The sequence below is a fragment of the Vidua chalybeata genome, chromosome 15 (assembly GCF_026979565.1).
Source record: "Vidua chalybeata isolate OUT-0048 chromosome 15, bVidCha1 merged haplotype, whole genome shotgun sequence".
NCBI lineage: Eukaryota > Metazoa > Chordata > Aves > Passeriformes > Viduidae > Vidua > Vidua chalybeata.
In genome coordinates this window covers 3,919,915-3,937,866 of record NC_071544.1, presented here as the reverse complement: position 1 = coordinate 3,937,866, position 17,952 = coordinate 3,919,915, and the positions used below count along the sequence as shown (strand labels likewise).

The window sequence follows — 17,952 nt, the reverse complement described above, 5'->3', positions numbered from 1 at the left end:
TTGGGGAACACGAAGTTGAAAGAGTTCCTACAAGTTACTTTAAGGAAGAAGTGGTTACATCACAAGCTTGGGCAGAACCAATAAGCAATAAAAATGACTTAATGTATAAAAGACTCAAACAGAAAGACAGGAGTTACTGAGCTCCAAGGAGTAACTAAGTTTTTCTTTGGAAGCACTGGCTTGGGAAGCAGGAACAGGAGCACAGCCAACTGCCTGCAATGGTTTCACCAGAAAATCCTATTAGAGTCAAGAAATCCGTTGTGATCATTAATGTAACTTCTCCTTTGCTCCGTATCACTTCCTCTTGGTAAGGAAAAACAGTCAAGATGCAGCACCCAGTAAAAAAAGTCAACCTTATCCATTACTTTCTGTCATCACCTCTTTATATTACTGCCCTAGGAAATAAAGCCAGACGATCTATAATGGAATTTCAATAAGGGCACTCAGAGGAAGCCCAGAACAACCATATTACAGGATTATGGTGTGGGATAAATGAACTTCTTCATCCACGTGATGGGTTATTTCAGAAGCTCTTGCAAAAAATTGGGAGAGATACCACTGCAAGCTGCTAAGGGACCATTTTTTGAAGGAAAACTGTTTATAATAGTTACAACTTTGAGATCCCTTATTACAAACTTAGCAGGCTGGGTGGTCCTGGTTCACATTTTCAAAGCTGTCACAAGTAATAACCTTTATTACCAACTTCTCATTAGACTGAGAAAGATTACCTTCCCTCTCTCAGAAGTGCAGAGTACATGTCTCTGCATTTCAGCAGCACAGGAACTGTGGCTCTGTAACACTTCATAGCTTTCAATATCAGAATCCATTTTTTTTTCTTTCTTTCCTAAGTATCTCCTCATATGAAAAAATCTGACATTAGGATGGAGGACAGAACTACAAAGACGGTCTCTGGCTAGGAACAAACTGCTAACACTGGCAAGGGAAGCAGGAGGGACAGGTTTAAATCTCAACTTTTCCCAAAAGCAACATGAAAAAACAAAAACATCCTAATTGCATTCCCGTGATCATCAAAAGCTGCAATCCAATCAATGCCCTAAAGTGATACAGAAACAGACAGAAACCTTAGTACCAACCCAAGTGAAGATGAGAATAAATACTCTTCAGTGTCAGAGTGTTTATTGATGACAACAGCAACAGCAAGAAAATCCTTTAAATCCAGAAGAGGCAAGCAGAGGTGTATGCCCAGTCTCTTAACACAGTAGCAAATTTACAGAACTACTGAGCTACATACATGCAGTACAGTAGCTTATACTTATCTGCACAAGACTTTAATGTACAAAAATTTGTAATTTCTTTTAACTGTCATTCAAAGAAGCCAAAAAAGCTTGATCCATAAACCCTCAAGCAGAGATGGTCTCTGCTGAAGCTGCTTCTCAGTTTCTGAAAAGTTTTTAGAAAGTTCTCCTATGTCAAATTAGAAGAAATTAGGAACTCACACTGTGTAACTTCAAAACACTCATATAAGAATGATAAAAACAGGGTTACTTTTTCATTACTCCACTGACTATTGTGAAAAGAACAGGAACATATTCCAAGGAACATAATCTACTGGAGTGCCCCTAAATGTCCATAACTTTTAATATTTCATCAGTTTTTGTTAAGACAGTAACATAGACATGACTAAACTTTTTTTACACCAGTGAGTAATCTCTCCAGGTCAGGGCTGAAAGCCTATGAAGAAAGGAAAAATAAGTTTTAGCATTCATATCTCCAAGCCATGCTACCCCTGTTGACAAGCCTTGAAAGCTTCTATTATTTCTAGAAGTCAGAAATTGCTGTGAGCAATTAGCAGGAAAACGTCTAAGTACAACTATTATTATAATTTTCAGCAGAAGGAACAGAACCCTGCTCCTGTTTGAATAAGGCAACACCAGCCCTGCTCCCCACACCATCCATATATAGTAAGGAATGCTCAGGGCACTGTGGTGCTCTGTCTCCCAGGGATCTGTGCCAAGCAGAACCAGGGAAAAAGGAAGAGTAGCAGGATCATCTCCTGCTGAAATCAAACTGGATGCTTAAAAAAAGGCTCCAGCCTCCCAAGCCAGCGGAATCGAATAAGGAAATGATGAAGTGGCACAAAGAGCACACTGCACACTTGAGTCCAATGTGACAAGCAAAAAGCCAATACCAGTAAGGTGTTTCCCTGCTCAAAGAGATCAAATAGAAACAGGTCTCAACTGCTCTGTCAGCAGTGGAATTACCTGTCACAACTCAGCCAAAGGACATCATCTCCTGAGGAAGCCACAGAGTAACCAGCCACGAAACCCACCTTGTCTAAAACAGAGTGCCCAGCTTCTGTGATAGTTACTCTGATCCACTTCTGCTTTCCCAGAAGGTTTTCAAATGCAGAGGTCAGCTGTTCTGAGGTGTTTCAGCACCCTGCAGCTCCCATTTCTCTCCTGTGTTCCTAACATACTGCAGAACAGCTATTCCACTCAGAGTCACCAAATACAAGTATGCAAATGTACATGGAGCATCCATAACACCTGCATGAACCCTAAAATCCTTTTTCTGGGGGGATCCTCATACTAGACCACCTTGACACAAGCAGAAAGATCCCGAGAAGATAATATCTCCAAGGAACTGAGAACGTGACACTAACATGAAGTTAGCTATAAGCCAACATGGATTGGTTTGTTCTGTTCCATGTGGAAGGAAGGTGCAGCTTGAGGGGAGCTCCGGTTCAACAGACACAGCTAAAATGGAGTTGTGCCACAGGAAAAGCAAAGTCAAGTCTGTACTGATCTGATCCATGCCAGAGAGACTTCAAGACCTACATATTCATGTATTCTCCAAGAACAAAAGGAGGTTAAGTGCTTTGAATTCATCATCGTTTTGCTCAGGAGCAGGATTATTTAAGAATTGCTGTGCTCCACAGCATGAAATTCAGCCAACACTTATGGTATTTCAAGCAGCATAATCCTCTAATATGAGGAAGCTCAAAGAAGCAAAACCCTTTTGATGAAATTATTTAAGCTAAATAAAGTTCACCCAAATAATTCCAGACCACAGATGCAGCAGTTCTTACCCAACAGTAACACAGACACTTAAGCATTTCCTACAGATCTGGAAGAAATGACTGCTAAATCCTTAAGTGTTTTGCTTAAGCAAATATCCTCATAAATCTTCACCAAGTATAAAAAAAACCTGCTAAAATCAAACAAACAAGCCACAGAAAAGAATAATGTTTAAAAGCTCTGATGTCATGTCCAGTGCTGATCAGCTATTCCAGCTGAATTATGGCTAACTGCAGTGGAAGTGTCCTTATCCCACTTGCTCTGTAACCACTGCTTTCGGGAGCTCAAGAATCCTGTGGCTACAGAACCTCTTGTCTGCATAAATGAGACCCAAATTTGTTTTTCCATGAGTTCTTGTGGGTCAGTGACCTATTACAAAAACGTTTTTGATGAAATCAGGTTCATTTATTTTCATGTTGTTAAAATAAACCTCGCTGTTTTGTGGCCCTGGTCAGAGGTACTAATGCAAACCAAACCCTCTCACTGAAGCATTGCATCCTGCTCCTTGCTACTGCCCCCAGCCTCCCCTGAACTCTTCCTGTGTTTGGACTCCTCCTGTGCTGGCCTATTGACAGAGCTGCTAATGGCTTCCCTTAGAAAAGAGGGGCCAATTTTTAATTTTTTATTTTTTTTAATAATGTTTGCAAAAGAAATAAAAGGTTTGCTCTTGGAGCAGCCATAACCAAGGGCTTGGCTGTCCAGCAATGGCTGAGTAATGTGTAACTATATAATTATGTGCTACAGACAGAGCAAGCCATGAAATTTGATGGTATTAGTGCCCTCTAGGAGCCCACAGGACATAAATACAGTAACTAGGAACTATCATTTTTCCAGTTGCACATACCCTATTAGAAAATATCACCTTTACACATGTTCAAAGAAGAAGTTGTTTCCTAAAACGATTTCATTTTCTGAATAGTCCCCAAAGGGTAAGGAAGTGACAGTTACTGTACAATTTTAAAATTCAACATTTCAACAATAAACACTGAAATAGAGTTCTTGGACAAAACTCATGGACAAGAAGGAGTGGGAGAAATTCACCTTTGAACTAATTTATAACTAACACAGGCTTAACTTTTTTTTTTTTGGTGGTGGTGTTTTTTGGTTGGTTGGTTTTGGGTTTTTTTTTTGTTTGTTTGTTTTGCTAAATAAAGATGGTCCAGTAGAAACCCAAAGCAGCAGATAGTGAAAAAAGCATCAGCTGATCGAGGTTCTCTGGTTCCTTTTTTACCAGGTTTTTCAATTTTACCTCCAGATTGTGTGGACAAGCCCTACCCCTTGCAAGGCACTCATCAATAGGAGAAGGATGAAATTTTTACCATTTCAGAATGTTTGTGCCCCTCACATCAAGCACAATTCCAATAAAAGTGTCTGGGGTGCAGGAACCCACATTATCACACAGCTGACATGTGGAGAAAGTTTTGCCAGGCTGAGTGGGGGATTGATTTCCCCAATACTTCTGCACCTATTTTCAGTCCTGAAACTCCAAGTGCAGCAAATGCAGATTTTTTTTGGCAAATTGACAGATGGCCACAATTTCAACAGGGTCATAGGAAAAGGAAAAGGTAATTTTTAGGTTTTTCTAAATGGATGGTAAGAAATACAAAATATTTTCAAGCACATAACCTGTATTCACACCACACCAGCTCACCTGTGCAGAAAAGATAGATATTTCAATGCTTGCAGTAATGCTTGATTAATTTCAATAAAAGCTAAAGTTATGATTTTTAATATAAGGGAAAAACCCCAACATCAAGATCCAAGCCACAGATGCCTCTCACTTGAGGTACCACCCTGATCAGAGCACAGGACACAGCTGAGCCCTGCTCTTTTCCAAGTACCCAGTGCCCACAGAATGACCAAATCTGCCTCCAAAAAAAAGCCCCAGATAATATTTTTTCATGTTTCAGCTTTTCCTTACACTTCTGTAAGTCATGTTGTTCCCAGTGATGCTTGTAAGAATCAGCTGACCTTTTCACAATGTGGTTTTAACTACTGAAATACTTAGACCAGAACCACAGCCAGCTTTATTAAGACACTGAACAGGACAGTGGCTTTCTGTATGAGCAAAACACAGACTGGGGGCATCTGAAAATGACCCAGGTTTTGCTTCTAGAAGTCATTTCAAGCTTTTTTGTTTTGTTTCACCACAGTCTTACTCCACCAGTGATCTATACTTACACTTGAACCACTCTGTCTCCCCAAAAATAAACAAGTCCTACCTGCAAGCCCCTATTGGCAGGAGAAGGTAAACACTAATTAATCTTGAGATGCTGAGGCATGGACATTACAGGAGTGTCTCTGTGTGAATACAGACCACTTGGTTATTCTGGTGCACATTTATATTACACAATATTCAGTTTTAACCATGAACAGAATTCAGATTATTAGAGTTTAAGTAAAAAAAAAAATCAAATTTTTATTTGGCTTTTCTAAAAAATAACATGAATTCTCTAGCTTCAAGGTTCTAGTTACCTCAGCCCTGTGGCAGATCTTTTGAAGAAAATTCAGTGAGTTGCTAGGAGTAATTACTGACAAAACTGGTGGCTACAGGTATGAAATCAACAAAATTCAAAGAGAAATTCATGTATTTCAGACTATAAAAATGTTAATACAGTCTTAAAGCTTTAGGTTTGCTTCATTTTGGGATGTGCATTTACTGCTCACAGTACATGGAAAATTATTTATCATTCCTGGTTGCTACCATTGTACTACAGCCAAAATAAGGGAACACTTTTTTTCTGGAAAATTAATATAAATGACAGAATACTTTATTCACCATATGAACTGGGATGAACTAGGCCTTATTCAAGTATTTCCTCCCATCCTGAACTGTTGTGAGAATCTTGACTCTATATGGAAATGGATGTACCAGACATCTTGCAACATTCCCTTGCAGAAAAAATGACTTTTTGTACTAATAGCTGGAAATCCCTCTCCTCCCCCAGTTTTATACTGATTGTATCTCTGAAGTGTGGGAACAGCAAAAAGAGAGCTCCTTTAAACAAAAAAAGAACAATCATCATTCCTGCCCATATCTGATACATCACTCACACAACGGACTGACGTTTCTCTCAATTACTGGCACTTAAATAATGTAAGAAAAACACATCTCAGTGAAATCTTCCAGAGCAGCCAGTGCACGGTATTGACAGATAAGGGAAGCATGTGAGCCACATCCTGGGAACATTTATTTTGGCTGTTTGGGCCAAGTGCAGCACATAATGCTGAATCAAAAGCAATTCCCAATTAATGAGCTTCCTCCTTCCTTCCAAGAATTAACAAAGGTGAGCTGTCAGCTCAAGCCAAGGTGAGACTGGAGGCAACACCTGCACTCCTCCCCCGTGGCTGACTGAAGTGCACCACTCACATTCCATCTGCCAATATCTATTTTAGTCTTTTATCCTTTTATTTGTAGCCACACATTGCCCCACATAGATCCACAAGAGCTACTCTGTCCTCACTACTGATTCTGTCCTGTGTGATTCTAAAGGTAAAATATCAAGCACACAGCTCAGCAATCCACCATTTGCATCTTGCATAGCAGTTTCCATCATATCTCAGGAATAAAATTTGTATTTATTATTTTATCTTCTTATTATAATTCACATTCCTCAGGGAAGATGCTGATTTTGCCTGGCTTTTGTTAAGCAAGTCTTATAAAAAACAGGAATTCCTTACTGGTGACTTGCCAGGCCTCCTCTAAGGTCAGATATCCAGTGTGAGCTCCTGCAGGGGTGAAGAGCAGCTGGGAGACCATTAAATTCCTCTGCTCCAGGCATGATAAAACAGCAGGGCTTGCCAAAGCACCTCGGCCCTCTCCAGCACATCCCTGAGACTTAAGAGGTGGTCAGCTAGGTCAGCTGGGGCAGAATTAGATTTGGGAAAGAGAGGCAGTTCAGTTGAAAATCCAGTGAAAATCAGCAAATCTCCATTCCTGGGGCTGACTTACAGCCCAGCCAGCTCCACATCCCATTTCAGCAGTGCCAATGGGCAGCTGCACACAGGGCAAGGGTGGATCATCCCCCTCTGCCAGCCTTCCACCTTTTCCATCTGGGTTTCTCAGCTGGCTGGGGGGTTGGTGTATTCAGTGGAGGTGCCTGTGAAGAGTCTGATTTGTGCACTCTGTAGGAAGGGTTAGTGAACACCCCCAGGGTACAACTGAGAGGGGATCCAGCCTCCCTCCAGAGCAGGATCAAACTGCAACTCTGGGCAATGACACGAGGAAGGAACTGTGAACATGGAAAGCTGCTACATGAGGGTGTTACTGCTGCTCTATTGCTATCAGGGTCAGAAAACAGCAGATGAAGCAGTGATGATGGCATGGCCCACCCTTAAGCAGTAAAAACTGCATTATAGCCTCAAGAAACTGCAGAGCCACACTCCAAATTAACACAATTCTTGAACAAAGTAGTCAGACTCTATCCATGCAACTTAAAACAATTAGTCCCTCCAAATAAATTCATTAATTTACCATGTATTTTTCAGAGATGATGTCTGAAGGGGAAGCCCTGAACAAAACCCAGACTTGAGAGTAAAAACAAATGAAAGGGACTCAAATAATACTATAAAAATTCTGCAGCACCAAGTGCTCCATTCTCCATGACTGTCCCATCAGCATCCAGGAATAAAACCAATAACACCCTGTCAGATACTCCCACCCAAAACATTCTGGCTCCTCATGTTGGACTTCTCACAACGTAAACAGTCACACAGACACTCATTTGAAAAGCAATGCTAAATTTGCTTGAAAATGCAAGGTGAGAGAGATTGCTTGGTTAGATACTGGTTACAAGATCTCCTTTTTTTATGACTGGAATAATTTCTCAGAGGATGTGGGGAAAAATGTTATCAACAATATTAATTAAATATTAACCAATATCAATAAGTATTACTTAAATTTGCAGCGTCAGCCAATGCAACAATGAGCTTTATTTTGCTTAGCTCCCAGGCAGCACAAGAAGTGCTAATCTATCCTTCTAACCAGGGGACCAGAACACACCTCCAGGTGTCACAAACTGAATTTCAGTGTTGTTTATTCTTTGCCAGCTCCCATAAAGAGTGGTTCAATTTACAAGTGGCCTCTGATAGAAACAGTTTTCCTCCATTTACAAAAGATGGCACCACTGACACCCAGACTGTGACCTGGGATTAGACACCACAGGACTGGTTTTCCCCCATGAAGGCAGCTCGTGTGGCAGTGATTCTGCCCAGCAGGGAAGTGCAGCTCACGTTTTGACATATCCCACACCCAGATCCTCAGGAGCCAGGGGGATGCTGCTGTCTTTGGTGTGAAAGCAGAGAAATCCATCGCTCCAGTCTGCAGAGACACCTCCAGCAGCTCCTGGGCAGGCTGGCAGCAAACCTGGTACTAAACCAACCCACCTGTGGTAGCTGGAGCAGCAAGAGGGAAACACACAATGGATAAAACCAATTAAATACCCAGGCACAGCTCCAAAGCCACTTGAGGGTGCCTTATTTCTCCTGCATTTCCAGATAAACACTTTAGGAGCACAGGTTTCCAATGGGATGTGCTACCCACCATGCCACAGGAAAATGGGGACTGAAAACAGTAAAGATTTTTTTTCCTGAAAGGTTACATTTGACCTGTGTGACATCTTCACAGACCCATGTGGCCTCTGGAACGTGTAGTGCTTGCAGCTCCAGCAGGAACACTCAAACTGCACAGCCTTGTGTAAACACCACGGACTGCTCCCTGCTGCCAAGGATTGCCTTTTGTTTGCAGCAGCAAAGAGCTGCCCAGTGCTTTTATTTCTTTCCCTGCTACTCTGAAGCACCTACCAATCTCTCCACGCAGCATGGTAATTGTGGAAGATGCTTTTTGTATTGCATGATTTTTTTAAAGCCTGTCCAATCTCAATTTATGAAATCCAGATTGTGAAGCACCACATAACAATTTATTCTTTTCCTTAGCATCTTTGGTCACTAATAGTGATTTTACAGTGCACTGTGCCAAATAAATACACTTTAATACCTCAACCAAGCATTTGGGAAGCTGCTTACAAAGACTCAATGCACAGTAGCATCACTGCAGTTAAAAATCAAACATAATTTCCATTTTGACCTGTGTCTTCACACACACCAAACCAAAACCATACCAGGGTTAAAATCTGAATTCTAGCTTTTTGCTATTTTCTTAGCGCTAATTATTTTTCCCAACTTTGAGAAGATTTGATTTGGCCACACTTATACATTTCCCCCCCTCCCCTAAACAACAAAAACACAGTTTTAGTGTTTTCAGATGTTGAGATCTTTTATGCTTGCTAAAGACACTAATTTGAGCAGAAAGAAGCAGCCATCAGCCAAAGTCCATTCTTTTGAAGATTACAGAGCTACGTGACAATTTCTGGCAGTTGGCCGTGGAAAAGTCAGGATCTGTTGGTGTCTTATATCCTGCCTCATTTTTCACACAAATGTGTGACATACATCTGGCTCTGGAAGAAATGTCAGTTCATCTTTCAGGCTCACCAATTCGCCTCTTGATCCTCTTGGCACGTGAGATTTCATAATCATTTATCTTAAAATCCTACACTGTGTTAATAGCAAAGCATAAAACTGAAATGCTAAAATCCAAAATAGGGGTCAGCGACCTCACCACTAATCTTTATGTTCTGGAATAAAGTTGTACAACCTTGCTGCAATAAAAGCACTGGAAACATTTTGGCTTTTCCGCTGTGGTGAGTACCACTGCTCTTTCTCAGGATTCTGGATCTTAGGATTCAGCAGAACTTACACTGAACACACTGAATTTTGGGTTAGAGTCCATTTTCCAAGTGCTGAGTACAAACATGCCAAAAAAATAAGTGGTTTCTACCTTCCCCTTCCACAATGCTTCATTTCTCAGCTTTGTGCTGTCTGTCACTTCTAGAGACCTTGCATGATGTTCTTTCTTCAACTGATATGGCCAGATTTTATGGAGCCAATATTCAGTTCTGAAAATGTCCTCCTTTATTTGCATTTTAAGTATTAATGTCCCACCAAAACAAAACAAAAAAAAAATCAGAGTAAATCCAAATAACTGGAGGGCCACCTCCACGGCATATTTGGCAGCAGTGGTGTCAGCTCTAAAGACATTTTATTTCAAGTTTACTTTTACAGGACACGTCAAACAAAGTTTTGCTAATTTGCTCAGATAATAACGATGGAAGTGCTTCAGTGTCTAGACAAGTGAAAATAAAATGAGCTCTAATATTCACCTGAGCCTAAGCCCTTTGGAAGCTTACCATGAGGAGAGGAGTGGAACATACTTCCCCTGTTACTTTGAATGAAAACCTTTACATGTGGTATTTTGCCAGGAATAGAAATTACTCCTGTTCTTTAAAGTTTGACCCAGTACAGCTGCTTTGTTTAAAAATAAGTTAATGATTACTTTTGCATCCACTTCAATAGATCAAAAAAGAACATTATTCCAAAAATCGAAGCAATGTAAGTGATTTTTATTTGTTATTTGAAAGAAATTAAATGGAAAAAAGCCAGGGTTTTTTAAATGCAACCAACATACTTTCTTCATTAACATTTTCCAATGTTTGACAATACTTAATAAAATAGCTTTAATATTACCTAAATTGTTGCAATTTAGCCTTTATGAGTTACGCCAAACTTTCCACAGTCCATTCTCCAAAGCCTACTCATAGCAAAAAAGCCAGATTTATAGTTTTGTCCTAAAAATGATTTAAGCTAAAATACAAAAAAATTTGCAAGTTTCCAGACCTCCCTTTCATACTACATTAATTTAGGAAATATTTTAATGACAGGCAATCCTAAAAGAGAAGCAGAGATGCAGTATGGTGAACAGGCCAAGTTAAGAGTTTGTACAGGGAGGAAAAAAAAAAAAGCTGAGGCTTTCAAACATCACAGACTTAAAGAGACACTATTAAAGGTATCATATTTCCTGCCTTCTGCTTTCACAATATATATTGTTTTCATTTGCTGGCAGAGCAGGCTCTGCAGAAACACACAGATGACACTTGAGTTTTGTTCCTGCTTACCAATAGCCAGCCTTTCTCCTGGAAGTTTTTCAAAACTCTTTCAAAATTTAACTACGTGAATCTTTATCTAAATATAGGTATGAGAAAGATTTATTTATAGATGTATACACATGTATATAAAATGAGCTTAAAACTAGGACTTGGTAGTTAGGATATTGACTCTTCAAGATGATATATAATATGAAAAAAAACTATTTTACAATGTCAGGCTATATTTAATTTTAGAAAATTAAGTTAGGTGGGGTTTTTTGCTGAAATAAATCAGCTATGGCAAAATTCTGCACCTGAAAGTACTTTCTAATTGAATATAAGTGAAAGTCTGTTATAATCAGAATTTAAGACTCATCTCCCTTATTGCCATAGATGGAGCTTTCTGATTCATGACAAAAGTACTGGGTAAATTAATTTTAAATGTTCAGCACACTCATTAAACCACTCAAATCTAATCCTGAGATCATCTGAAACAGCTTTAGTACAGCATTAGCTCAATACTCCAGACTTCTCTTGAATAATTGCTAGTGGGCACTTAACTCTTGAAAGCTGCTTTAGAAAATATCAATGGGAAAATAACAAGTCCTACAAGAAATGCCTTGCAGATAACAGTTACCAATCAAGCATAAAAAGCCTGCATTCCAAACCAGCTTGTGATATTGTTCTGGTCACCTACTTCTAACAAAGAAAAATTTGCCAAGGTATTTCAGTTTTACAACATTTTGTTCTGCTCTCACCATAAACAGACAGAATTAATGATGATGAAAAGGAGCACACCCAACTAGGAGCAGCAATTGGATGCAGAATTAACTTTGTCCTTTTTAATATTTAAATTTATACTCCTGCAGGGCCAGGAGTTTGCTATTCCTGATTGAGACATCTTATATTTACCTTCTCCAAAAAAAAAAAAAAAAAAAAAAAAAGCTTAATTGCTATCAAAAGCAGAGGAAATCTACAATCCATCCTCCACTAAGTTTTCCATGATATCCTGGAATCCACGGCTATCACTGGCGTTATGCTACTTCCGAGGAAATGAAGCAAATCAGAAAACTAAATATAAAGGCAGTTTTAGAAACACTCTGGTTCTCAAAGGAGAAAAATTAAATTTCCATCAGCATAGACATATATAAAAGACAAAAATATACAATAATATGAAATTGTTATTAAAAAAAAATCCTTCTCTCACATACCAATTTTAAGACTTGTCCAGATAATGTCCTTCTGGTAATGTTATTGAGACTCTGGTTTCACTTCCAGTTCTATTTTCTTGGCAGTCACTCTACATTTAATTTCAAGTATTAGCTATCGTGTAATGTAAATTCAGCTGTCTTTAAGAGCATATTTTAATTTAAGTGGGTACTCATCTCTCTCTTTCTTAAAGAAAGTTAATTTTATTATCATTATCTATTGTGGATGACCATTAACAGTGAGGTGGAAAATGTGCAGCTTTTCCATAGGTATAAATACAGATACTTACAGCCGTTCAAGTTGTTTCAGATCCTGAAAAGCTCCACGTTCTATCACACTGATCTGATTTTCTTCCAAGTGTCTGCAATTCCAGAAATACTAATTAATTTTAACAAAATATAAAAGCATCCCCACTTCTCTTCAAACATTATCAAAATGCTTTTCACCTAAGTATCAATACCAGTTTTAATTGGAGATTATTAAAATAATCAGGGCAGAGGAGCACTGTTTCTCTCAGTCACTAACAGGAAATTGATTCCAAATTTTCCTCCTGACCTCCACATTTGGTAAATAGTTTTGTTCCTAAACTTCTGTAACCACATTTTGCTCAGAAAGGTGCTGATCTGGAGGCTGGTGGTTGCATCCCTGGGACATTCCTCATCTTTCTAGGATATTTGTGTGCCATAATTGAGGTAAGTGATTTCTGCAGCCCACAACAGAAGCCCACTCAATGGCAATGTAATTTTTGTCCAGACTCTATCCTGCACTGATTTCAGGCTTGCTCTGGAGCAAATCCTCTGTAAGTGCTCCCAAGGCGTTCCACCCTCAGGAACAGCAGCTGTGACCAAACTCTCTACAGCCCCACTGTAAAAAAAACTGTGCAAAAACACCTGGGACAGGTCCAGCTTTCCACTGGGGCTGATCCTGCTTTTCTCTCCACCTGACACCAACTCTGGGACAAGTTACAAGCAAAGGAGACTGACTTCTCTCTGATTTGCAGTGTGCAGGGGATGACTGCCATTCAGAAATGCCAAAATTTCTGCCACAGCAGAAATGCTGTTGATAGGTGAAGTGGAAGCCAAGGAAGAGACTCCAACAGTTCCATCTGAAGTGACTTTTTCCCTCCCTCCACACACACCCATTCCTGCTTCTGTGAGAGCACTAAACACCTCTGAATATTCTGTGTAAACACCTCTGAACAGTCTGCACCCAGTGAAGAGCAGGGAAAAACTATTCCTGCCTGTTCAAGAGCCACTCCTCTGCCCTCAATCCTCTGAGGATGCTCAGAGCTTTTGACTGGATTGGAGCTGAGGGCACAGACAGCGAGAGAGCATTGCACAGGTAACACCAAGAAGATGAAAATAGAAAACTACAGAACTCCAGCACGTGAACAGGAGAGTCATGCTGCTTAAAGGACAGGGAGGAAAACTGTGTGAGGAAAAGGGAAAGGGATGAAGCTGGAGGGGATGCAAGAAGAAGGAGCACAAAGGGGTATTTTGAATGTGTGGTGTTTGCTTGAGGCTGGAGAATTTTTTTCCTGCTGTACAGGGCTATGAGTCCTCATTCTGATGTGTGCAAACAGGATTAGGCTACCTTTCTAGGAATTTGGGACAGGCTGCAGATTTCTGTATTCCCACTGCACCCCCCAGCAAACAGAGCAGGGAACAAAAAAAGGGGAAAATAGGGGTTTAGTAACAGAATTATGAAGAGAACATAAGAGAAATTAAAGAAAAGTTAAGAAAATCTGAAGGATGTTTTATTCCAGTGACTTCTGTGGCAGACACCACACTACTCAAAGTCTGAGCAAATGAGTTACATAAACCTGGAATGAACACAGGACAAAAGCTCCAAAAAAGCTGTAAAGATGGCAGTTGTACATTTTGGTTATTCCTGAAGGCATAAAAGACTGCAGCAGCATTAGGCAATGTCTGACACCATGAAAACCCAACCAAACTGAAACAACTACTGGCATTAATATAGTATAGAACATGTATTTTAATAGACTCTCAAAATGGTATTGACAGCTGGGATGGGAGCCAAGGAAATCTAAACAACTCCTCTGCCAGAGATGAGAGAAACACCACAAGAACAAAAAGTCTTCCTATAGATTTGAGGTGTTTCCTTAGTATATGACAACTTGTTCATAAGTGTTAAGGTAGCAGGAGCAAAGACTCACCTTTTCCTTAGCAGGACTCAAATATTACTTGAATTATCCCTAAAGAACTGTAACAGTTCAACAGTTGCAGCTTTAAGGGTTTGTTTTAGAAGATACTCAGAGGAAAACTTTTCATCACTAACTCAGTAGTGCTGTTTGAGGTTCATGTAGAGAAAACAAGAAACCGGGAATGACAAAATCTGCAGCCTGATGCTCAAGGCCTGTGAACAGGTATGGTTAAGCTCTTGACAGATACTGAGCTCATGAGACAGCACCACCTGAAATCTTTGTATTTATAACTGTATACTAGACCAAAAAACCTCACCAGTTTCCTTCTGTTCAAGTTCTACAGCTATTCTTGATCAACTTCTGCTTAAGACCATGCAAAATGCTGTTCATGGGATTGTACCTCACAGTGGCCAAAACCTAAAAGCCCTATTTTCTAGTGTCCCAATATAAGTGATTTTTGCATGAGTGACTGCAAGCAGACCAAAATCTTTAGCACATGGCTTATTCAAAGCTAGTAAGAAACAACTGAACAGCTCTGCAACTACAGTCACTTTAGTACAGAACTAAAACATACTGTTACACATGACAAACTGCTCAGGTTGCCTGGTTTAAAAGAATACCAACAACTGAATAATGTACCAAAGTTACTAGAATTTGATCCCTGGAATTAAGGAAATTCTAAGTAGTAGCACCCTAAAATAGTCTTGTTAAAACCCAACAAGTTTTGTGTTATACTCACAAGACACGAAGATTCTTCAGCCCCGTGAAGTCCGTCTTTGTGATTCTTGTGATGTTATTTTTTTCTAGATCCCTGCAGAGAAAAAAGCAAGCAGCATTCAGACACTATAACTGACACCCAAAATTCCATTAGCAGAAAGAGCTGCATCATTGGAGCACCCACCAGCTGCTCAAACTCTCCAAACAAACATTTGCATTAAAATCTCAAAAAGCAAGTCATCGATCCTGATGCATTTTGCCTCCTCCTCTGTGCTGTTCTCACAGAAAAAGTTTCTCCCATTTTTAGTTCTAGTGTCAGTGCTCACTCTATGCTTCTTTCCCCCTCAGACTACTATTCTGTAAGAGGCTGTGTATACCCAAAACCCAACTACAAAAACAACTGAAGTACAAAACAACTGAAACAAGTGTACAGGGCCCCAAAATTATTATTCTAAACCCAAGTGAGTCCAACCTGCTGCAGAAACTTTGGCCACACAGAGCCTGAAAATAGGACAGCTTAGTTCAGTGACTCCTTGTGTGCTCCTACCCAGCTGTCTGGAATACTCACAGGTGCCACAGGACCTGGTTTGCCATTTTCTCCCCTCTAGACCTGCCTTTGCCAAGAACCCCTGAAGTTCTGTCAGTTGAGCACATCCTGTTACTTGGCCTGTTATTTCATGGTTTTCAGTCCTGTCCACACTGCTCTCCCTGACTTAGTGCTATCCAAAAGGGACAAGACAAACAGCTCATCTTCCTTTCTGGTCTTCATGCCATCAAAAATATGGCATGTAAACACAAAATGTATAATATTTTTGGCATAACTTTTTCAAACATTTGGCATCAATCTCTCTATGAGACTAACATACAAGACCTTAACTGGATTGAAGCAGTATGTCGTGCACTAGAGCACAGAAATAAGCGTTTAAGAATATTGGAATCTACTTCTAATGGTTATTGACAGACATCAAAATAATACTAATAAAATCCTTAAGTCATAAAATGGATTATAAACAGATTTTACAAACCATAGCATCATAGTTCATGCATCTTAGCACAAGGCATTTCTGTAATACAAGAAACATTCTCCTGTCTGGAAAGCACAGATAGAAAGTAAGGATAAAGATAAGGAAATTAGGGGGAAAAGGTCCCTGTGTTTCAGCTATATGCACAAGACAGCCTGTACCTCTACTTGACTTATGTCAGCTGTATTGTAAAAAGTTCACTGAAGAAAAGAACCACCAAGCCTGTACAGGGCACTTTCACTGCCTGTACCAGCCATTCTCTTCCATTTGTCTTTATCCTCTTGATTGACTCATGCTTTTCCCCAAGAATACCTTTGAATTACTGCCTACATCCTTCAGATTTTCCAGCCTAATTTCCTCTTCTGCTCTCAGTTCAGTTCTTCTACCCTGGTGCATCATTAACTACTCACTGGTGTGCCAGTGAGCTGATTGCAAGAAACACTGGAAAGAATTACGTCTGGAGTAAGCAACGCGTAAATAGCTGGTGTTTGACTTGCATGTTGTTCCCCATCTGCTTTTCATGGCATTCCATCACAAGCTTTCCCTTTATCTCAGAGAAGCTCTAGCAAAACACAGCATTAAGCTGGTTGGAATCCCCCAGGGCAGAGAGGAGCCAGCCAAGGGACATGGAGCAACACCGTGTCCATGGCCCCGGTTTTTGTGTATTTTGGTAAGACTTGATCCCAGCACAGCTTTACTTGGCTTCAGCAAGTGCATGCAGAACCACCACTCCTGCCATCCACACAGCAACCTCTCCACCACACCCAGTCTGAGACAGCAGTCCCACACACGAGCACAATTCCCCAGGAACACTCAACATTCTTCCCCTGGGGAAATCTGCAGCTCTCTGTTCTGAAAGACTTCAACATTCCTTGATCAACACATATCTTGAGATGGCTTTTTCCTCTACTCCAGCAGATTGGCACAGCCTATCCTGTATGCACATTATCAATCATCCTATTAATCACTTACAAAGTTTAGTGTCTAAGTGAAAGGTTTCCATTTCTGTTATTCCAATTACTTGCACCATGCCCTAACCTTAAGTGAAACATTCCTCACGAAGTTCACTCTGCTCAAACTGTAACTGCAGCCTCTGTCTGTTTTAAAAAACAGTGTTTACCTTCCGAACATTTGCTTTTTTCCAGCATGCTCTGCCTCAAGGCTTATCTGCCATTTGAAGGAAAACAGACTAAAACTGTGATGAACTATGTAAAATTTCCTCCTCCTGTTCACAGTAGGTCTAATGCTGCTGCAAAGCAGCAGATTGCCACAGGTTACCCCATTAGTCAATTAAACTTTGTGACTCTGAAGTTACTGAACTAATGCAGACATTAGTGGTTTACAGCTGGTATTTGTGGGCAACATAATATTTTATGTTTCCTTTATAAAGTTTGGCAGCTGATTATGGGCTCACTAGTGGGTTTCAACTACAAAGAGCTAAACCTTAACATGTAATCTTGGTTGGCTTTCAAACACATCAGTGTTCAAAAGGACTCTTGGAACCAAACAGATTTCTTGGAAAAGAAATCATCTGTGTCTAAGATATGAGGAAAATAATACCATGCAGGCAAATTTATTTATATTTCACTTCAACACGTATCTATGTCCAAATGAAATAATTCTACATAATATTCTTATTGTGCAGAATTCCTGCATTTAGGGTAGTATGTGGGGCCAAGAAGATCTTGAATCCTACTCAACACATCTCTCCCACAGGACCAGCTACTACTCTTGGTCATTTCACATTCAAATAAGATAGTCTAATCAATTAAAAACATGTAAGAAAATTACATTAAGGAATACAGATCTCTTCTGGAGTGTCA

At 40.0% G+C, this 17,952-nt stretch overlaps 1 protein-coding gene across 2 annotated transcripts in view; it reads right to left on the bottom strand.

The window, feature by feature from the left end:
* SLIT3 (slit guidance ligand 3) overlaps positions 1-17,952 on the bottom strand; it is a 472,224-nt gene that overhangs the window by 435,486 nt on the left and 18,786 nt on the right. For both annotated transcript variants that reach the window (XM_053956603.1, XM_053956604.1), the window contains exons 2-3: positions 15,130-15,201; positions 12,516-12,587 (exon numbers count right to left, since the gene is read on the bottom strand). In XM_053956603.1, coding sequence (XP_053812578.1) covers positions 12,516-12,587; positions 15,130-15,201 — 144 coding nt within the window. The remainder of the gene's footprint in view (positions 1-12,515; positions 12,588-15,129; positions 15,202-17,952) is intronic.